Genomic DNA, 23,632 nt, shown 5'->3' with positions numbered 1-23,632 from the left:
ACAGGCTCTGCTTATAACCTGAACGAGCCGATGCTTGGTTATCTCCGAAAAATAGCAGCACCTACAGACTTAAGAGAGCGAGCGGGAAAACAAGAAAGCAACAGCAAAGGGAATAAAACGCAGCAACCAATAAACGGGGAGGTAACAAAAGAAATACTAACACGTAACAGCTTGAAGATGAAGCTGACTGGAACCCTCTGAAGGATTACAAATTTTATTTAAATGTTTAATTGAGCTTCCAATACTGTAACATTTTCTGAAATAGTTGCACACTGTTTTTTCCTTTTGGAGGTATAGATGATGACTCAAGAACAGCTGGGCTTTGATTATCTTTGATAATGCAGGTCGGAGGAATCTCCGAGAATAGGCTTTTATTGACCTACTTTGTTTTCAGAGGCTCTGAGTTACACTGTCATGCTGATCTCTATCTCTATGTAAAAATCCCTCCGCCTTGAAAGGTATAAAACACTGTGTTTAGCTATTGAGTTTAGACTTGACTTGGGTAAGATTTTGCACGAAGCAGACTACAGCAAATAAAGAATCCTGCTTAAAAGATACCCCCAAGTCTCCTGGTTTTCGCTTCTGAGTTTTTCTACACTTAAGAAGAAGGTTTCCAACACCACCTACAATTCAGCCTGCTCATCTCTCATCCCAGTCTGCCTCATTTAAAAAGTCTCTACTGCTCACCAAGGCTGCATTTATTTAATTAAAAACACGGTAAAAACACTAATATTAAAAGTCAAGTCACCTTTATTTATATAGCGCTTTTTCCATTACAGATTGTTTCAAAGTAGCTTTACAGAGATAACAGGAAAATAATGTTGTAATAATATTGTTAAATATAAAATTAAGTGTCCCCAACTAAGCAAGCCAAAAGCTAATGGCGAAAATAGTAGGGAGGTTAAGTGACTTTTGACTTCAAGTCATGGTGCAAAGGTCCCCTTTGGTATGGAAGTACCTTAGGGCCATAGAAATAAATTTATCTTAAGACACAAGTGAGATCACATTTTGTATCTTATATAAGCACATTTTTTAAAAATGGCCGCCGACCATACTTGAGAGGCCCATATCTTTGCTCCTGTAATAGCTATAATGACAAATTTGGTATCAACGTGTACATTTTTGTGGTCAAGGAGTCCAATAAAATAGGTTCCAAGACTAAAAAACAATAATGTTGTCCTTACCATGACAATTGGAGGTGAAGTATGCATTTTTTTATTAAAAAACGCATGCCAAACACACAGTCCATTCACAACTTAATAATTTCTTCGTTTAGGTCTGCTTTGCATGCGCCCTTTACAGCACTGGCTGAAGACGCGGGTCCCGCGTCGAGCATGGGCATCCGGTCGTTTACGTCTCAAGGTAACTCAGAACTGTGTCACAGCTCTGGAGCCCTGGAAGGCGGTTCACTGGTATCAGACAGGTGTAAACCTAGGGGTAATCTCTAAACTGAAATTGGTTTCGACAGACGCCTCCAATTCGGGCTGGGGCACCCTCTATGAGGGCAGACCGACTTTTGGCCTGTGGTCAAGCCAAGAAAAGAGCATGCACATTAACTGTCTAGAGATGAAGGCGGTCGAGAACGCCTTGCGTTTCTTTCTTCCCCTTCTAAAGGGCCACCATGTCCTTGTCCGCACGGACAACATGTTGGTGGTTTCCTATATAAATCGCCAGGGCGGTCTGAGATCACAAAACCTTCATGCACTGGCAGAACGCCTCCTTGTATGGGTTCAGCGCAACCTACTCTCGCTAAGAGCGGCGCATGTGCCAGGCCATCTGAATGTGGGTCCAGACAGGCTGTCCAGGGACAACGTTCCCCCAGGGGAATGGTCCCTCCACCCTCATACAGTTGAGCTGTTGTGGGACACCTTTGGCACAGCGGAAGTCGACCTCTTTGCGTCTCAAGACAGCGCTCAGTGTCCAATATGCTCCACAAAGAACAAGGACGCACTGGCCCATCACTGTCTCAGCCACCCTCTCTATGCTTTCCCTCCGATCCCGCTGTTACCACAGGTAATCAAGCGTATCAGGGAGAACGGTTCCTCTGTGCTTCTAGTAGCTCCGTTCTGGCCGAACCAAGTTTGGTTTCCGGAGCTGATGCAGCTTCAGAGCTTGGCTCTGTGGCCTGTCCCGTTGAGGAGAGATCTCGTCTCACAGGCCGGGGGTACGATTTGGCACCCACGACCCGAGCTTTGGACTCTGCATGCGTGGGCCATCAACGGGTACCCGTCAGTCTCCCCGACGAAGTGTTAAACACGATTACGCAAGCTATAGCGGCCTCTACTAGACGGCTTTATGCTTCCAAGTGGTCAGTCTTCTCAGGTTGGTGCTCAGCTTGCAACCTGGATCCACAAGATTGTGGGGTGTCGGAGGTTCTCTCCTACCTACAAGAGCTCTTGGATAAGGGTAGATCCCCATCCACGCTCAAGGTATATGTGGCGGCTATTGATGCATTTGTCAAACATTCGCATGGCCAGTCACTGGGTAGGAACGACCTTGTAGTCCGCTTCCTCAGGGGAGCTAGAAGGATGAACCCTCCTCGTCCCCCCTCGGTTCCCATATGGGACCTTTCCTTGGTCCTGGAGGCCATGAAGGGTCCCCCTTTCGAACCTCTACAGTTTGGGGACCTTAAGTATCTCTCATTGAAAACCGCCTTTCTGGTGGCTATCGCCTCAGTCAAGCGGGTGGGTGACTTACACGCACTTTCTGTTAGCGCGCCGTGCCTTGAGTTTGGGCCTAATGACTCCAAGGTCATCCTCAAACCAAGACATGGTTATGTCCCCAAAGTACTTGCCACTCCTTTCAGAGCGCAAGTCATCTCCCTTTCAGCCCTCTTCGGATCTGACAGCGAGTCTGACGTGAATCTCCTTTGCCCAGATAGGGCCCTGAGAATTTACGTGGAACGTTCGGCTGCTTTCAGACAGTCAGGACAGCTCCTTGTTTCGTTTGGTGGCCGATCTAAAGGTCTAGCTGCCCCGAAACATAGCCTTTCCAGGTGGATAGTGGACGCTATCTCACTGGCTTATACATCTTAGAGCCCGCTGGGCGTCAGAGCTCATTCCACTAGAGGCATGCCTCTTCGTTTCCTGGTCCAGTGGGATTTCCCTTCACGATATCTGTATGGCGGCAGGCTGGGCCTCTCCGTCTACATTTATAAGGTTCTATAACCTGGAAGTTCCCGCGCTCCGGCGCCCTCATTGATGCTTACGTCACGAGCAGTCCCTCGATAGGTTGCAGCAGTTGCCGCAGAAAGGCCAATAGGCGCGCGAGCAAGTGCGTTTTAAATTAATACAAATTATAAGGATAATTTTTGGCTTCAGTATTCTCGAGAAAAGAAGTTTTCCCTCTAAGGTTTTTTTCCATAGTCAACTAGCTAGCTAGTTATTAGTTATCTAACATTAAAAACATTTTTCTATTTAATGAGAAAGTCATACGAACCTCAAAGTGTTAACCTGTCACCTCTGACCTTCAACAGCTGTCACAGCTCCTGGCGTAGATGGGATGTGTTGTTGCAGGAACTGATTTGCTATAGGCTACTCCTGACTGGTCGAAATCTCATGCTACTTAGGAAAAATGTAATGTACAGAAGTAGCTGCACTGCTTAAATACAAAATTAAATACAAAAAGTAAAGTCACTAAGATGACACAATTTTTATGTGAAATGTGCATATTTACCCCCAGTTGTCATGGTATGGGGAAAATTATTATTTTTTTAAACTTGAAATCAATTTTATTGGATTCCTTGACCCCAAAAATCTACACTTTGACACCAAATTTGTCATTATAGCGATAACAGAAGCAAAGATATGGGCTCTAGAGTATTTTCGGCGTATCGACGGCCATTTTTGAAAAAACATGTTTATTTCTGATACAAAGTGTGAACTCACTTGTGTCTTAAGATAAATTTATTTATATGACCCTAAGGTACTTCCATACCAAAGGCAACCTTTGCATCATGACTTGAAGTCAAAGGCCTATTTTTTGGGCTTAACCTCCCTACTAAAAAGGTGACTAAGTGTCAAGGAACCAAAACTCCCATGATCAGTGACAGAATGGAGAAAAACACCTCGGGAGAACCCAGACTCAGACAGGGGCCATGTCCTCAGTTCTACAAAATATTATCACAAATTAAAAGAACTGAAAATCATTCTGTGTGCCTGGGTCAAAACATTATAATAATTATAAATAATATCTAATTTGTATAGCTAATTTTAAGCACTCACATCCATATGGGTACTAAATAAATATAAAAATGTATCCCTTACATGTCCGCGTGTGTTAAGGCATATGAAATGTAAAATAATGCATATATTTTACGCAGTTTCCAGTGAAGTATTAGTATCTGGTCACAAATAAATTAATCTCAGTGACAAGTGACTTATTTTCATTCACAATCAGCATTCTTTGTAGACTATTGGGTGATTTCAGCTTGTCGGAGCTGGGACTCGAACCGACATAATTCACATCAGCGATTTGCCCTGTGTAATAAATAGAAAGGTAATTTTATCTACAAAATTTGAATATTAAATATCTTCTTTTTTTCTTCTCTCATTTTTCCTTCTCCCCTTCCTCAAATTATTGCACATTATATGTACATGCATTTATTTTTTCCTTAGTTACTTTTGGTGTAATAAACAATTTCAAGTCGTTTTTTTATCTTGCCTAAAACACCTTATATTAAATCATATTTCTAAAAATCAGTTATATATATTTTGAATTGTTCCAAGTTTGCAAAAATGTACCAAAAACCTATGATTTATAATCAAAAAGAGTATACACAATTATTTCACACCCACTCTTTGTTTCATAAATATTACAAACACACACAAGATGAGGTTGCTCCTTTTTATTTCTATTAACTTCATTATGTACAGTTTGCACACTACATATTTGTGGCCTTGGTTATAATACACCGAAATAATGTAATTAATGCACCCTATCCAACCATAAACTCACACACAACTGGGCTTAACTGATTTTTGTTATCCAACAGTGTGAATACTATGCCCAAAACAACCTTATTTTATTAGTAATATGTTGTTCATTTTGAACCAGAGATTTAGTTTCTCCCCCACCTTGCTACACTTGGTGTTCCTGGTTAAAAATGACCTACCTACAAAAAAATGCTTATAAATAACATGTCGATGTTATCGCTAATATTGTATTCTATCGGGCACATGTCAGATGTGCGTAAAAGACCAGATTTGTCGTGCCAGTGTAAACGCAGCCACTGATCATAGTCCTCAAATATCTGACCTCAATTTTTGATTGAAAAGGTTCACTCAAGAGTATATATAAAAAAAAAAACTAAAACTAAAACTGGATGAGCGCAGATCACTAGCTATGTTTCCATCCAAAGTTGTGAATCAATCAGATACAAAAAAATAAAAAAATAAATACTTTTAATTAGAGCTGGGACTGTATGGATTTTTTCTAACCGCTGTTGAAAAGCAAGGAATTCCCACGGTATAGCGGTAAATTGACAATACATAATTTTCATGAGAATACATTATGATGTTTACATTGGAAAAGAAAGATAAACACCTTTTCCAACATGTCTTAAAGGGTTAGTTCACCCAAAAATGAAAATTAAGTCATTAATTACTCACCCCCATGCTGTACCAACCCCATAAGACCTTCGTTCATCTTCGAAACACAAATGAAGATATTTTTGATTAAATCTGAGAGGTGGATCACTGCTACATAGGCTGCCAGAGGGAATGAAACTTGACGGCCCAGAAAGTCATTAAAGAACATGTTTAAATATTCCATGTGCCCACAGTGGCTCAACTATAAGTTTATCAAGCGACGAGAATACTTTTTCCCGAAAAAAACCCCATAAATAACGACTTTATTCGACTACTCCTTTTCTTCCTTGTGGGCCTGAGACGAGAGTTCAAGAGATTTCCACGACGCATGCGCGAGAACTGAGAAGAGGACGTTCTTCTTCTAATACTTCTTGTTCAGTTCTCGCGCATGCGTCGTGGAAATCTCTTGAACTCTCGTCTCAGGCCCACAAGGAAGAAAAGGAGTAGTCGAATAAAGTCGTTATTTATGTTTTTTTTTCGGAAAAAAAGTATTCTCGTCGCTTGATAAACTTATAGTTGAGCCACTGTAGGCACATGGATTATTTAAACATGTTCTTTAATGACTTTCTGGGCCGTCAAGTTTCATTCCCTCTGGCAGCCTATGTAGCAGTGATCCCCCTCTCAGATTTAATCAAAAATATCTTCATTTGTGTTTCGAAGATGAACGAAGGTCTTACGGGGTTGGTACAGCATGGGGGTGAGTAATTAATGACTTAATTTTCATTTTTGGGTGAACTAACCCTTTAATTACAAAAATTGTATTCCATATTTATGTTTAGCCTACATAATATACTGTTATTTTTCAATTGAATCTGTTGATTATATGAAAAGTGAACAGCATGAGTAAGATGATCATGGGTCAGACATGATTTTGACCACTTAAGTTTTGTTTTAGAAAGCCTTTCTTTAAATTGAATTTCTTTTTGTATAAATTTTATCTTAATTTGAATCACTGTTTCATCAACCAATTGCCTGGAATTAATAAATAAGAAGCAAATATAGCAGACATGTAATCAGGACGTGGAGGCGCCAGTGCAATCTCTTGCGTTGCACGTGAACCGGAGCTCGTCTCATAAACGAACCGAAACTCAGTGTATAGGCTACTTGCCTCACAGACATGAGAAATAAATAGAAAGGTTGAAATGTCTACTTTTAAACAAAATTCAAAACGAAATTATAAAATTGTACAGTAGTCTAGTAAGGTCAGGTTTGCCGATGTGCGTTTTATTTAGGCTATTTATTTATTTTTGTCCCCGTGCGCCGATCGGAGCCGGAGTTCACTGCTGATATTCTGGGGATATAACATAGGCTACACCAGGGGCTTCAGCCTTTAAATATCTTTAAATATTTTGCTGCATTGGATCAGTCTCCTTTCTAGAACAGCCGAGAGCTTTCTAGCCTCGCGGCAGCAGCGCCTTGCTTCGCCCATAGACCTTAAAACAATCAGTGGATGGCGGGCGGTGCGGCTTTGAAAATTGGTCAAAAACCGTTGGTGCGGATGGATGGCGGACGGATGAAGAGTTTTGTGATGCGGTCGCGGATGAAATAATAGCCCATCCGCGCATCTCTAATACGAATGTAATGTTATTATGCGTCATGGGTCATTGCGCTCCACAACTCGCGAAAGGTCGGATTTGCTCCATCCTTTGATAAGTTTTCTTTAGAAAACCTTGAATCCATGTAAGACACACTGTCATTAGACATAATCCAAGTCATTAGACACAACATGCACACATGTGCAGGTCAATGTTTTTTTTTTTTCGGTGATGACGGTGACGAGCTCAGACCCGCGGTAGACGTCACGTGACCGCGGTATTGCGGTAACCGTCCCAGCCCTACTTTTAATGACCAAATTTGCAAGCAATCCCAAAGTCATTTTTGACCGGGATTCAGGAACACCAAATTAGCTAAATGATTTTCAGCACAGCACAAGGATTGAAGAAATAGTTAATCCATTGTTTTTAAAAACACACCAGCTGTGCCATTATTTACGAGACATGCGAGAACCAATGACATTTTTGACATCTCTGATGCCAAACCTGGTGTGACATGCCATACTCCAAAGGACAGCGATTACTTGAGAGTTTTGAGAGCTACAGCAGAGAAGAAAATTTACAGCAAATAAGAACTAACACTGGACTACCTTCATGGTGCATTTTTTGGCTCCAGTTTGGAGCTTGACAGCCCCGGTTCCCATTATAACAAAGAACACTCTGGATAATCTGCTAAACATCTCCATGTTCCACAGAGGAAAGTCTCAGGTTAGAGAGAAAGTTCCCAGTTTTTCGGAAACCAACTATTAAAGCTTCTAACACCATTCTTTCCATGCATCACCTTACAGACAAATATGATAAAGTATGTAATTGTTAAGCATATTAATGCAGATATAGAACTGTAAGTCCCCAAAATAAACCAAAAAAAAAAAAAAAAAAAACATCCCTGCAAACAAATCCCAACCTTTACTTCGGCAAATTTGGACAATGCTTTTTCTTATGAGTCAGCAGAGTACTTAACCGGCCGAAACACTTCTCGCATGACGGGCACTTGTACGGCTTCTCTCCAGTATGCACTCGCTCATGGGCTTTCAGGGAATCAGAAACCGTGAAACACATTCCACATTGTGCGCACTTGTAAGGTTTCTCGCCAGTGTGAATTCTTTGGTGCCTTTTCAAGTATATGATTCTCGTAAAGGCTTTCCCGCAGTCGAAGCACACGTGAGGTTTCTCGCCGGTATGGATTTTCTGGTGCTCTTTAAAGTTGTGGAGCCAGAGAAAACCTCTGCCGCACTCAGAACAAACAAAGGGCCTTACGGTTTCATGAGTTTTCTCGTGCTTCTGGAGATGTCGAGCCTCAATGAAACTTTTTCCACACTGAGAACAGTGGTATAGTTTCTCTCCTGAATGCTTTTTCATGTGACCTACTAGGTTTCCATGATAGATGAAACTCTTCCCGCATTGAGGGCATGTGAAAGGTCTCTCTCCCGTGTGAAGTCTGATATGAATCTTCAGGTTTCCTTTATGTGTGAAATGCCTTCCACACTGACGGCAAGTGAAAGGCTTCAGTCCGGTGTGAATTTTCATGTGATGCAGAAGGCTTCCTTTGTGTGTGAAACTCTTTCCACACTGATCACATGCAAAAGGCTTCTCTCCAGTGTGAATCCTCATGTGATCGGTAAGATTATCTTTATGTATGTAACTCTTCCCGCACAGCTGGCATACATACGGCCTCAAGCCAGTGTGAACTCTTAAGTGATTCTTAAGGCTTTGCTTATGAATGAAACTCTTCCCACACTGATCACATGGGAAAGGTTTATCTACAGTGTGAAGTCTGTAATGCTCCATCAGGTGTTCCTTACACAAAAAACTTTTCTGACACTGTTGGCAGGTGAAAGGCATATTGACCGTTTTCTGAGCTCCAGTTCGCACTGGAAACACGTTTGTTGTGGTCTCTGAGCAATTTTCCCCAGAGTGAGTTCTGAAGTGATCCATCAAGTGCTCTTTAGACTCAAAATTTCTTTTACATTCAAGACAGGAGAAGAAAAATCCACTTCTATGAGCTCTTTTGTGGCCAAACCTTCTCCCAGACTCTGAGCAACTTAAAACCTGCTGTCCAGTAAGGACAATCTGAGGTTCCTCATGCTGATGTTTCTCCTCCACATCCTGTTCTTCACTTTCCTCTTTCACTTCTGTCGGCTCTAATGTGAACATAATAAGAAAAAGTTAAAATCACAAACTGATGATTGACAAGATAATGGAAATAATATTAAGGAATATTCCATGCTCAGTACAAGATAAGCTCAATCGACAGAATCTGTGGTGCAAGAGTGATATCCACCTGCCCCTACTTTACTTTTAAAAAGACTTTAGGAACTTTTACCAATGGTTTAAAAATCCCATAGCAAAAACAACTAGCCTAGCTAATAGAAATTTCAAGCATTATTAAAACACTCAGTAATTAAAAAAGGACAAATAAAAAATAAAGCAATCACAACAAATAAATTCAACAGAACACACACGACTGAAATCCTGTTTTTTAGATTTTCAGGTATTCAGGTTCAGAAAATGTAATCAAATGTAAAATAACACTGCACTTTATAAATAATACTGCACTCTATAAATAATATTATACAAATAAAGTTACTCAGTCAAGAACGAGTGAATTTTCAATTTGTCTTTTGTTAGATTAGTGTTATGGAGACGGCAGCAGGAATATTAGGCTGCTGTCACTTTAAGAGCTGCACGGATCTGTACTGTTACAAGCGTGCAGCACAGAAAAAAGCGTGCGAGTCGTCTAGCGCTTGAATGCTTTAAAGTCGTATTGAAATGCACACAATTTTATTTTATAACAAGTGTGCACATGGATATCACACGTATGTTGAGCAAATGTCGGCCATGTGATAACATTATTCAGGGACTGAAAATGACAAGCAGGTTCTGATTCACTATTAACACAGAAGTATACAGAGATAAAACGCAAGTATTGATAACAGTATATTTGTCCTGAAGCTTAGCTTATCGGTTGTCCGGTATTGACCTAATTACGTAATGGCCCAAAAAAATACAGATTCTACTAATAGTAGGTACCCATCCCTACTATTAATGCAGATAGTCTTGATGTTCTTACTACTTTGAATAAAGATAAAGGATGGAGCAAGGTTTGTTTTAGGAATTTTAATGTTACATCAGTCATTCACATTAGAGCTCAGCACTGTTATTGATACAGTTAATACAGTTCCCACATGTGCACTGCAATAATTAAGAAATATACACATCGGTTCGTTGATGGACATACTCTTGTTAATGCTGATGGTCAGGAATTACAGTCGAAACATCCCACAATATACGTCAAACTGAGTAGTGTATCACTGAGAAACGTCCTGCTCGAGTCGTTCATGCGATAGAGGTTCGGGCTGAAACACTAGTTCTTCCAATGTTTCATCATCGGACTCGCACTCACATTGATATGGTAAAATCGACGTTATCGGTACTGTCTTTACAGTGTGTACAATTGCTGAGCTTTAGGACGCCTCCGGAGCTGAAGTTTATGGTAATGGCCGTTTCGTTTCTGCGCTGTAAGCAGTAGACCAATGACAACAGACTGGGTCATCTGGCCAATCAGAGCAGAGAAACTCATGGAAAGGAGTGATTTAGAGAGACTGAAGCATCGGACGAGTCGTTTGAGAATCAATGAAAAATGTGGTGATGTGCAATGAACATTATGAGAAAACGAAAGTGTTTTTAGACCTTTGATGCATGTAAACCTGTTGTAGGAGATCTCAAAAAAAATCAGGAACCTTTAAAATAGCATAATTGGGGCACTTTCAATTTTCACAAAAGGTCATCAATGTTATGCCATGCACATTGTTGAACTGAATCAACTCTAAACTGACTTGGGATAAAAAAGAACACTAGTCTTTTTAAAGCTGCCTTACAACATAATTTTACTATGTCTTTTATTAAGTAATCATCATTGATCTTTATTCTCCTGTTTATTCTGTCTTGTATAAAGCGCTATATAAATAACGGTGACTTGACAGAGTTTAAAGGACAGTTTACCTCAGATACAGTACGTCGTACAACAACAGAAACCATTACAGAAGTTTTAATGGTTTCCAATTAAAAACCATTACAAGCATTAAAACCATCACCTAATGGGTTCAGTAGCGCTGTTGCCAAGTTTGTGGCTTTCCCGCAGAATTAGAATGCTTGTAAACTGCAGCATGTGCTGATTTTTCCCCCCGCAGTTTGAAGGTTTGACTTATTGAAATATTATACATTCTACAATTATAAAATTGTACTAAATTATTAATTTTGTGAGAAAGGGCATTTGAGCTCCTTGTGAAAACAGACTGTTTATGATTACTACTTGTGATTTTCAAGATGAAATTGAAACAGTGACTGAAAAGTAGGCCTATGTATTTTAGGTATGGGATTCGCATTCAATGCTGCTCAAAGTTTGGGATCAGTAAGATTTTTTATATTTTTAAAAGAAGTAGGGCTGTCGCGGTAACTGCAAAATTGCAGTACCGCGCTAATAACAGGCCAACCGCAGAGAAACGCAAGTAACCGCAGCAACCGCGAACCGCGTTTTCTTTTTTCATAAGGCAACCCTTCGTAGTTCGTACCATGTGTATTGAATGTTAAATAAGTTAATAATGATAACAAGACTGTTTATCATGGTGATTTGTACAGAGGATTCGTGGATTTGGACTTAAGCCTAAACAGACAGTGAATGGGTTCGACCGAGCACGTGCGATTACCTGCGTCTGTCTTTGAAGTCAAGTCATGTATATTCGTGAAAAGGTTGCCGTTTCCAAGGAAAGCGAAATATTTGTCGTAGGCTATTATCCTTTTAACGTGTAAGGGTATTTACCATGAATGGCGTCAGCGCTGGTCAGCTTTACACAGCGCGAGGAAGCCGTGGGGGGAAAGCAGCGAGTCCCGCATTGAATCAATGCCATTGGTCTCTATTAAGTGAAGCATTGCTTCAGCTTTGCCCAAAAGTGAAGCATTGCTGGCCAGCTGAGCCTTGAAAAGTGGAGCTCAAAGTTAAAAAAATAATTAACACCTTGTTTCATTACATCTATCATTTAAGGAATCAGCTTTTTTGAATGTTTTCGTTGAATGAACGGTTTAATGACTCACTCAAAGACAGTCCGTTGGCATAACAACTGCGCGCTGAGTGACAGTCTTTCAATGCGCGGAGACGCTGTTTAGTTTCGGTTACATTGTTTTTGTGTATGCTGACCACATCATAACACGTATTTATATAGCAAATAAATATAAATAAATAAATGGCGGTAAAACCGCATATCGCGCTATTGAGCCATTCAAACTTACCGCAAGGGAAATTCCTTCACCGCGACAGCCCTAAAAAGAAGTCTCTTCTGCTCACTGAGGCTGCATTTATTTGATTAAAAATACAAATTACAACAGTAATATTGTGAAATATTATGACAATTTAGAATAACTGTTGTGAATATATTAGGGCTGGGCGATATGTAAAACATATTTTAACGATAACCGCCTTAAATATTGCAATATCCGATTATATCATCTACCCAAGCCCCGCCCCCAAAAAACACCATTAACAAGTTATGTTGAGTTTGGCTGCACTTTATCTAATAAAGCAATTCAGTTAATTTCATTTTTAATTTAATGATTAAAACGTTAAAGGTTTTACTTTGGTTAGTTTGAGCTTAAATTAACATAAAACATTAGCTTTGCTGTTATGTTAGTGTTGCTAATAATTTCCACACTGTTCGTATCGCATCTGTGTTTGAAACTATTTTCGTTTCGTGAGGAGAACTGTTGAATACAACAGAACAGAACCCATTTTAGATCTTTTTACTGATTAACATTTATTAGACTGCAAAATAAAATAGGCCTAGGCTACTTGATAATATTACTTTTAAAACTGGAGATATCTCTGCTATTCTTAACAGAATAGTTTAATTTTTTCGTCTGCAGAACAAAATAAATTGTATAAAAATGAATATATAGCCTACGAGAAAAAGAAAAAAAAAAGTGTTCCAGAAAAAATGTTTAACAAAATTACGAAAATAAGGATAAATGATGTTTGACAGGAAACGCTTTTGAAAGTCGCATACACAAACTCATGTTGCCGTTGGAGCAGTCAGCGCCGAACAACAGGTAAATAAAATATTAAGCTAATTAAAGTTACAAAAATTCAGTGAGTGATTTTCTTTTTCTTTTGTTCTTTGATCAACATTGAATGTTGGCAGCGAGTATAGGCTGTCAATGCACTGATTCAATAGGCCTAAGACAACCGGCCGTTTACGGGGATACTTGAACTTGAAAAAAGGTGTGTACTCACGTCCTTCCGTGGTTGAATCACCAAATCTTCTGATGTTTATTCATGTTTATTTTATGCTATAAATTAACTAGAAGGATACTTGTGAGTAGGGCTGGACAATAATTCAATATCAATATATATCGCGATATTTTTTTCTTCCGATAACGATGATATGATTTTTAAACACATTTTCGATATTTCGATATACAGCATTTGTCACTGACTGACGTTAGACGCGCAGCCGTCAGAAAGAGCAGAACACGATTGGCTACTTCGTGATGACGTTCACCACAGACACGCGGACGCAGCCAGTGCTCAGCACTAGTACACTGTTAACTGTCGCTGTAGATTTAGCAGCACAGTACTGTAAAAACCTACAGTACAATACTGCATTTCTATATTACAGTAAAATACCGTAATTTGCATTGCATTCTGGGCAACTTTGTTTGAGCGGGAACATTTTACAGTACATTTTAGTGTTGCTGTAACCTAGCTGTAACCTGGCTGTAATATGCCAGGCAATAATACAGGGTTGCTGTAAACAGAAAGCGAGCGCGCCGCCTGACTGACGTCAGAGCACAACTGCGTTCAGTTCACTCACTGGATGGAGATCTTACTCTGCGGATATCTGGAAATTTGGTAAGTTAATTTTTACTTTTATAATAAGGTTTTAGGATTTTACGCTATAGTGTACATGGCTTTTAATGTGAAATGACAGTGGAAGTTTAGCCAGCGACGGTTTGTTGCAAAAACACAATCTGCTGTTTTACCCCGCTGCTTGTGCTGACATTTTCAAATCTAACTGAATTACTGAATTAACATTACCTTACGGTTTATTTCGACCAAAACAGACTTGATGATTGTTGTACCGGTGGAAAGACAAATCGAGGGGGTCTTTTGTGAGTTTCATTTAGTTTCTGTCGAGTTTTAATTAAATGTGTTTTACGATGGTCTGCAAGATAACATTGCTGCATTTGACATAGCCTATACGGAGGACATACAAACAAGGTTTGAAGGATCTTATAATAACAAAAATATCTAACTGTTATCGGATGACGAATTTGATGATTTTATGAACATGATCAATACTGGACCAAATTGAATAAGTCGTTTAGACACAAAAACGCGTGAAAATAAGGCTTAAAAATACTGCACTTTCCTTTGCAACGCAAAATGAGCGATTTGGGCTTAGAGAGATTGGCTATTGGTACCAGTTTAACCTTTTACTTCATTTCTATTTAGGCGGGAGACACAGTTATTAAAAAACTTTATCAGAGTTAATTATCTATTAGGCAACAAAGACAAGTAAAATGCATGCCAAAAAAAGCAAGTTAGAATATAGAAAGGTCAAGTGAAGCTTATTTTTTATTAACCTAACTTAGATGTATTGTAAGCAGATTTATGAGATACATGTCCTCAACAAGCAACACATAACAGTTAACTGACTAATATTTATTTTGATTTCTGACAGCTCTACAGTGTGGGGCAATTTTATTTGCAGCCTGGGAAGGAGTTTCTGTAAGTATTAGCCATGTTAATACAATGGTTTAAACTTAAAGTTTTAAAATCTAAAGGTAAATTTTTTTATTAAATTGGCTGGTTTTGTTATTTCTACAGAATCTTCTTTTACAATTCTTCTCTTCCACTGTCTGTCTGCTCATCTTTGGTGCTGTGGCTAACAGGCTTTATCATATGTGTTTTTTGTGTGTCATGTCTTTTTCAGTTTTGGTCATCAGTCCAATTTTCGTCAGGTTTCAGTACCACCTCAAAGTCCCAGCCAACCCTTGCACTTTTAAGAATTTTCAAACTTTTAAGTCACATATGTATCGACACCATGGCAAGACTAATTTATTTGTCTAAACCAATCCTGAAGTTCACCCAAAAATGAAATTTGTCATCACTTACTCACCCTCATGTTGTTCCAGACCTGTATGAGTTTCTTTCTTCTGCTGAACACAAAAGAAGATATTTTCAAGAATGTTGGTAATCAAACAGTTGATGGTAGTCGTTGACTTCCATAGTATTTTTTTTTTCCTACTATGGAAGTCAATATCTACTTTCAACTGTTTGATTACCTATTTTCTTTAAAATATCTTCTTTAAAGGATTAGTTCACCTCAAAATGAAAATTTCCTAATAATTTACTCACCCCAATCCCATCCAAGATATCCATGTCTATCTTTCCTCAGTGGAAGAGAAATTAAGTTTTTTGAGGAAAACATTTCTGGATTTTTCTTTGAAAAACATTGAGCCTGACCTTTCAACATGATGACGTAGTTCCCGGCGCGTTGCAGATCAGCTCAATCCGAACAATTGTAGTTATATATATATATATATATATTTTTTTTTTTAAAGTAACCTATCGTTTCGCAAGATAAGACCCCCCTCTTCAGCTGCGATCGTGCACAGCCGTTTCAAGCACTTCAAAGACCTTTGAAACTGCATTGATTTGGACTTTAAAACGCTGGTTGTCATTGAAGTCCATTATTCAAAGAAAAATCCAGAAAGGTTTTCCTCAAAAAAATTAATTTCTCTTCCACTGAGGAAAGAAAGACATGAATATCTTGAATGGCATTGGGGTGAGTAAATTATTAGGAAATTTTCATTTTGAGGTGAACTAATCCTTTAACTATCCCTTTAAAAGCTGTTTATACCTGTAAACTGCTGGTGTACTGGACATGCAATGTTCTTAAATGGTTTTAATAGTGTAATTTATGAATAAAAAACATTTTTGAGAAGAACATTGTTTGGATTGTCTTTTGATTTGTAGTTATTCTGAAGTTGCATTATACTATTATTACCTATAGATTTATATACTGTAATAACTACATATTATTTATAGTATGATTATTAGTAATTTGAAAATTATAATATTTTGCAATAATGTATCAATATAGATATTACAGTACAATACCATATAATTAATTACAGCAGAAGTAGACAAAAATTACAAAATACAGTAAAAATACAGTATAGTACTGTTTTGTAGTTTACAGTTACGTTTATGTGTACTGCAAATTGAATTACAGTACAATTACTGTAAATCAAAATACAGTAACTTGCTGGCAACCGTGCTGCCAGTACTGTACTGTAAAAATACAAGAAAATTGTTAACAGTGTAGGTAGTAGTGGGAAGTTCGGATCATTTTACTGACTCGGATCTTTGAGTCTCGTTCAGCAAAATGAACGAATCGTTCATGAACGACACATTACTACTAGTAGGCTGATCTCCAACGCTGCAAGTTTCAGCTACAGAATGAGCGCCCCTGACTAGTGGTCGACCAATATATCGCCACGGCCCATATATCGGCTGATATTTGGCTTTTTTTAAATATCGGCATCGCCCGATAAGTTTTTCTGATTGGCCGATGTGTTGGAAGCGGGACTTTTATTTTGACGGCGCTGCAGACTTTTATTTTGACGGGCGGCGCTGAGAACACTGAGAAGAGAACAGCAGCGCCATATCACACAGCGCTCACTCACATTCTCTGTCTCTCTGTCAGTCATATCTAATAGTTTGTTAGACAGAACCGGTGGCTACAGAACTGGTAATCAAAGAAAATAAATGGTATGCGTAAAAAGTAATGCGTTTGCTTTTATATTATTGGTAACCGAAAAGGCAAACAATCCGGCTAATATACTTTCTCATTTACCGTCAACATTCAGCAAATGCGTATCTACATAATTTAAACAAATCTCTGAATATCTAATAAACATTTAATTTCACAAACCTTGCAGATTGAATCAAATCCAGCTGTGATATCTTGTGAAGTGTGCATTTGTAGCCTGCATAAACGTGTTCCTGCGAGTGACGGTCGGTCCGTGCGAAGTGAGTAAATGTGAACAGAAGATCAGCTTCACAGGAGACGCGATCGAAAAACTTTAAATCCTTCATTTTAAAATATGCTGTGCTATATCCAGTTGCCCACTGTGTCATATTCATTTCTTTTTAACTGTGTGCTGTATGTAAAATTAGCGTTACCTTGTCAAAAGTCAAAGTAAAACAAATATGATTATCAGTGCGCATTAAATTACCAGATTACTGAAAGCCCTGTTACAGTGTTTACTTCCTTTTTATTCACATATTCATATATTTTTAAACAATTACTTTATTTTGTGAAAAATACTGTAATAGGACTGCAGATTCAAGAAGTTGCCATCTAAAGTATAGGGCCTAAGCATATTTATTTTTAAATTTATCTAATTTATTAAATATTGATTTATATAAATATAAAGTGTGTATATATATATATATTATGTGTGTGTATATATATATATATATTAAGGGTGTCACGAAATCGATCGAAATTAATTCACAATCTCAAAAATCGAAATAAAAAATGGAATCGTCGATGCTGCCACGCCCCCATGTCGCGCCCGTGATGGAAAGTTTTACTGACTCTATTGTTCAATCTCGTACATCAAAATTAACTAATCTTTTTCTAGTCATTTCAGGGGCTTAAAATGTTATACTTTTAACAGGCAAATTCCCCGAACACATCCACCTACGCAATCTTGATCATATTCTGAATTAAGAAATCATTATAATGCAGTCAAAAATAATTTACAGGGAACAGTAATAATTACTCGACCTTCCGAGTCTTTTATTCATTTGTCGCATGACAGAGGAAATGAACGGATCGTTCATGATTCATGAACGACTCATCACGGCGCGGAAAAAAAAACACACGTGTTGAAAGGCTGTGTCGTCTAACTTAGATTCTACGCCCGATGCCCCGAGCCCGAACTTGGCCCGACCCGGGACGATATTTCCCGTCACTATCCTCTACCCTTGGGCCGGGCTCTTGATCTACAAACGTGCACTCCCAACGCAATAGAGTGCGGCGCGGGACTATATTTGATGGCCGAGTGCGAGCGCGGGCGCTAATGCACTCACTCTGTGTGTGCGGGAGAATAAAACGATTCGCGGGACTCCCGCAAACTAGAAATATCTATGAATTAAACATATAAAAGCTAATAAATTTTTATTTATCTGTTGCAGAAAAGCAACAAGAAAACTAAAACAAAATAGAAACTATTTACAGGCCAGAGTTTCTATTTAAAACATGTTTGCAGCGTTGAGCGATTTAGCTAGACTCCTCACCGCTCAAAACGGACTTTTTGTTCAGTGCTGAATTCTGCAAGCTGGCAAATCCTCTAATTATAACAAACAAAGTGTAGGCTATATATTATGAAAGATTCATTGTGCAGTCAGCTTCATTGATAATAACAAAGATGTGTGAGATCGCGATGAACTGATTTCAGCTTTTTAGGAGCAACAGCAACCTGTGCTTAAAAAAAAAAAAAAAAAAAAAAATGAGTAAAAATCGAGAATCGAATCGAACCCTGACCTTAGAATCGAAAATGTAATCGAATCGAGGATTTGGAGAATCGTGACACCCCTAATATACATGTATAAATATCGGCTTTATATTGGCCATCGGCCACCCTGCTCTCTAAGATATCGGCATCGGCCATCAAAAAGCCCATATCGGTCGACCACTACCCCTGACCGCAATACAAATTGTGGAGCTTCCACAAGTGAGGAGAAAGCAGACGAAATGGTTGATAAGAGAGGAAAGACTAATTCAGTGGTATAAATTCAGTGGCGTTTCGGCTGAGATCTCAAAACTTCAGGTTTCAGCGCGCTGCAAAATGTGCCGGAGAGTTGTGCCGACTAGCAGCATCAAATCTGTTCTACCCGATAGAAGCAGCACAAACAACACTTTAACCGGCACCAACAAACAAGACTTTTTTGCGTTAATTTGGAGTATGTGGGGATGCTGAGTGACCTCAGAATGACCAATACATATGATTTTAATATCTACGAAACCGAAACTTCACACAGTGATTGACAGGGCGGGAGGGGGCGGGATGTGATCGGCTCGGAATGTATTTTCAATTTGCACATTGAATTTTGCAACATTCATTGCGGGACATTTAATGAAAATGCAATCCCAAGTGTCTTAACTGTGAGTGTAAATGAAATAATGAAAAATAACATTTAAATGATCATTTTGCTATAGTTTTTGCTTGAAAATGTTAAACATATATAATCATATCTGTAATACATTTTAATTTTGCAACTTATAAAGCGTTAAAATATGTATTCAATTTACATATTAAAACTAGTGTATGAAATGGCAAATCTGAATTATATAATTGAATTTTGAACCAAACGTTGCACAAATGTAATGGCAAATGCAAATTTAAAAACAGAATTGCATTGTCATTTTGCATATTACATTTCAAATTGAATATTGCTACCCAAATGCTTCCATAGTCTTGTAGCAGGTATTGAGAAGAGAATATGATTGTTATGATGGGTTATTTCATTGGTTCATGTAGTTTGTTGGTGCAGTACCGAAAGACTCCAGCAGGTTTCACAGACTTGGCAAATTCATTTTTCAGAAGATTGTAGGTACAGACATCTGTTGTGGGCGTTCTTGGCAGTTTTTCTGAGGCTTTTATATTGTTCATATCGATATCGGAATTATATCGTATCGACCGAAATTAAGAAATATATCGTGATATAAAATTTGGCCATATCGTCCAGCCCTACTTGTGAGATATAATTGTATGTGCATTTGTCCGTGCACTAGCTCCTATATGAGAGGCGGCTCTTTGCGCACTTAGCCTGGTCCCACCAGACATTTCATTTCATTTGTATAGAGTCTGGCACCGCTCCATTGACAAGCGTTAACTTCCTTGTAGGTGGGTACTCTATTGAAGTCTAAAACTATTGGATCTGCCCAGAGACACTCTGGATCTGCCATAACCAATCGCTAACGTTTGGTCGTGACGTATGCCTAGCGTTCGCCTTAGCCAACTCATTCACCACTAACGGAGCAAGCTGGAAAATCAAACTTTCTCTGAACCCCGTGGGGAGGAGGGCCACAACATCATGTCCACCAACAAAACTAAGCAAAGATTGTTCTTGCTCCGGCTTTAACTTCTTGATATTCGGGCACCGGCTGTGTTGCCCCAACAGACCGAATGGCTTCGCTCGCATCTTTCTCCGCTGCAATTACTGAACTACAACTCAAAATATCGCACAACATCAATGTCATCGTTCTCAGCCACTCCCTCTGTTCGCTGATTGGCCCGGTAAAAAATTGACCGGAGAAAACCAAAGACTACAGCACAATCCCAGACGTAGTACTGAAGGAAAATGAAAATTGAGCGGAAGTACGTAGGAGGACGGAGCCAGGCTAACTTTGTATGTGCGCAGCTCAGAAAACAGCACGCATGCAGAAGTGTTCTCTTGCGTCTTGCGCTTAAAGAATGCTATCAAGAATCAATTTTCTACTCCTAAGGCCATGCTTAAAAATATTTTGGTTTGCAGTAACAGCAAAAAAAAAAAAAAAAAGAAAAGAAAAAAAAAAAAGGGTCGGTAGGTAGGTCTATTTTTTTTTTCCCATGAGTCTATGTAAAAAAAATAATAATAATTTTGGTCATGGTGATTACGTAGGTATGAATTTAAACAATTTTGCATATTGTTACGTCACTGACTGGGTCTTCAAACCGTGAAGAAATTTTTAAAAAAAAAATAAAATCGATTTTCCATGTCTAAAGACGTTTCCATTTTCGCCAAATATAGGCAAATCCACGGACAACTATCATGCATTAGGACGAACGTAAAGACGCGCACAAGTCAGCAATATTTCTGATGATTTATTCGCGTGAAGTTTCGTGCACGATGACAAACAGGAGTGCAACATTCAGGGATTGTGATTAACACCCTCCAACCCGCCAAATAAGGGTAAAGATGAACTATGGAGGGTAACGCTGTCAAATCACGAGCCAATTTGGGGTGTTTCTATGTTTACTCACTTTGCTGGGGAAGTTCGTGTAAGCCAAATCTGCGCGGATTTAGCACAAATACGCAACTCGTTTGTCCTCATGATATATTAAATACAGCGTCTTGCGCAGAATCTGCACATTTCTGGCTTACTTGAACACACACGTCACTACACAACAAATAACGGCGCTCTTGTTCACTTGCATTGAAGTAATGGCGAATATTAAAAAGCATTTGGTTAACAGAAAAGACAATGATATTTTCCAACATCCTACATGTTCTGTGTACTGTATTGATCTGTCCACCTAAAACACATTTTTGGTTAAAAAAAGGCCGGTGGTGGTGGCTAATAAATTGAAAATTTCAATTTAAAAGAAACCACTTTGATGTTAGGGTCAAATTGCAGAACGTCCTCAATAGTTTGAGTTTCCTCCACCAACATTTGTGTGGTTTCCTTCAGGTCGGTCGACATGGTCACCGTTAGACAGGGGAGAAGGGAGAGGAAAAGATCTGGGCAGTTTTTCCAAAACTTTGTGCCAAGTTTAAGCGGTGTCGAGATGTTTTAATGCATTTTTTAGATGTATTATGGTGCCCAAACCTGTATGACTTTGAACGGTGACCGCAACCATTTATTAGCTGCATCATACCAAGCGCGAACAGTGAATGAAACGAAGCGAACATACAAGCCATAGTGTGACATGCGTGAACCAATGGTGTGTGTAAACATAATCATAGGTGACGATGACGCCACAGGTTTTTATTTAAAAGAAAGAATGTAGCCTACGTTTCTATGTAGGCATAAGCAACTTTCACAATACTTACTAAAATATAATTAACATTATTTTATTGAATTTGTATTAGTTGTTTGAAGAGTAAAAAAAAAAATTGGTCGGTCTGAACGCAAGTTTACAACCGGCAAGTCGGTTGGACTAAAAAAAAAGGGTCGGTCCTAAATTGACAGGGTCGGTCGGGTTACGGCAAACAAGAATATTTTAAGGATGGCCCAACCCTCCTAACTAGCCTATAAAAATATTTCATTCATGCTATTGCATGTAAATAAATATGTTAGTGTATAATAAATATAGGGCTATGTGAAATATATTTGTAATTTTTTCCAGCAGAAGGAATGCTTTACCTTAATGAATGTTTATGAAAAATAAACTGCCTAAACCGCTTTGCGTCGTGCCTAACAACACCCTTGAGCCGTGACTTATTCACGATACAGCACAGCCCCTCGTACCTTATTGCTTACATATTTCTGTAGTACGGCCAAACAGCGTAGTAGATCATTCAAAACTCACATAAAGGAATGTGCATGCTCACAATGCGCCAGTAAGATTGCTGTATTATAAACCAATAAAATTGGATGTGGGCGGGGCGACACACTCTAGGGTTACTCCTTTGGGCTAGTTTTGTTACACAGACCTGGCAACCCTTGTCCTGTTGTTGTGTGTTTTGGGCAATATTCAATTAGGATTTTTTTTTTTAACATGCCACCAACAGAAGGCAAAATATAACCAGTAGAAACCCACAGGGACAATTGCAGTTTATATCAAAACCAAAGCAATTCCCATTATAACCATTAAAACAATTACAAATTCTATAAAGGTTTCTATTGTTATTTTTTTCCAGCATGGTAATCTTATTTTATCAAAATGGTGCGCGTGGGGATTTTCCTAGGCGCGTCGCCGCGAACTGCTACTCCCGTGAACGGTCAATTATTATTATTATTATTTTAAATTAGATGATTTGTTTCCGCCAAATCCAATCGTGTGCCTTCAGAAATTGATGAGTCACATGATACTTTATCGATCTTTCATATCAGTCTTGTATTATTGCCGTCAGACCAGGCACATTACTAGCATACAAAACTAGTCATGTATGCCATGCATCTTCCCTCTTAAGTTACATGTTAATTTATGCCAACTAACAATAACTGTTATTTCACAAACACCAAAACGAGCAGTGAAGCTTGGTTACTGAACGCAGTAAATAATGAAGAATCAAACCTCTTTGTTCATCTGTTTGCTCAATTTTCACTTGCCATGGCTCTGGAATCGTCATTTCTTCACTCTCCTCTTTTATAAAGTCCATCTTTACAATTGTAAGTGACGAAGACATAATTTTATAAAGCTTGAGTTATTTAGGCCTGTTCAAACGAGGCTGTTCAGAGTAACAGTAATATATGAGATATTTTTATCCGATTTGCATAACTCCTACTATTCACTAGATACACGCGTCCTTCTGAGAATATCCAAAGTCAGACGTTGTATATTTTTACTTAATACCTGCTGCTGTCCACTATAAAGTGTGCTGTTGTTGAGCGATACACTCACTGAAGATAACGCTAGCGGAACAAGATGGCAACGCTGTTTCTTCTTCTCGAGTTTCAGTGTTTGTTGCTTTATCGCTGCCTACTGGATTGGAGC

The 23,632-nt window shown here is 38.8% G+C and overlaps 1 protein-coding gene across 1 annotated transcript; it reads right to left on the bottom strand.

The window, feature by feature from the left end:
* Window positions 1–6,504: 6,504 nt before the first annotated feature.
* Window positions 6,505–23,594, bottom strand: LOC143750352 (uncharacterized). Its single transcript, XM_077243390.1, has 2 exons — window positions 23,213–23,594; window positions 6,505–9,282 (listed from the first exon to the last, which is right to left on the bottom strand). The coding sequence occupies exons 1-2, from the start codon at window positions 23,322–23,324 to the stop codon at window positions 8,048–8,050; spliced, it is 1,347 nt and encodes a 448-aa protein (XP_077099505.1). The 5' UTR covers window positions 23,325–23,594; the 3' UTR covers window positions 6,505–8,047.
* Window positions 23,595–23,632: the final 38 nt, after the last annotated feature.

Source organism: Siphateles boraxobius, unplaced genomic scaffold (assembly GCF_051911475.1).
Source record: "Siphateles boraxobius isolate OS27281-9 unplaced genomic scaffold, OSU_SipBor_1 1, whole genome shotgun sequence".
NCBI classification, from domain to species: domain Eukaryota; kingdom Metazoa; phylum Chordata; class Actinopteri; order Cypriniformes; family Leuciscidae; genus Siphateles; species Siphateles boraxobius.
The sequence above is the reverse complement of the archived record's forward strand: the minus strand, read 5'-3'. Positions and strand labels throughout refer to the sequence as shown.

Bases quoted from the DNA above. Each gene is read 5' to 3' on its own strand.
- LOC143750352 (XM_077243390.1), bottom strand. From the start codon at position 23,324: ATGTCTTCGTCACTTACAATTGTAAAGATGGACTTTATAAAAGAGGAG. The intron at 9,283-23,212 runs GTTTGATTCTTC...TGTTCACATTAG, and splicing joins GCAAACAGATGAACAAAGAG to AGCCGACAGAAGTGAAAGAG.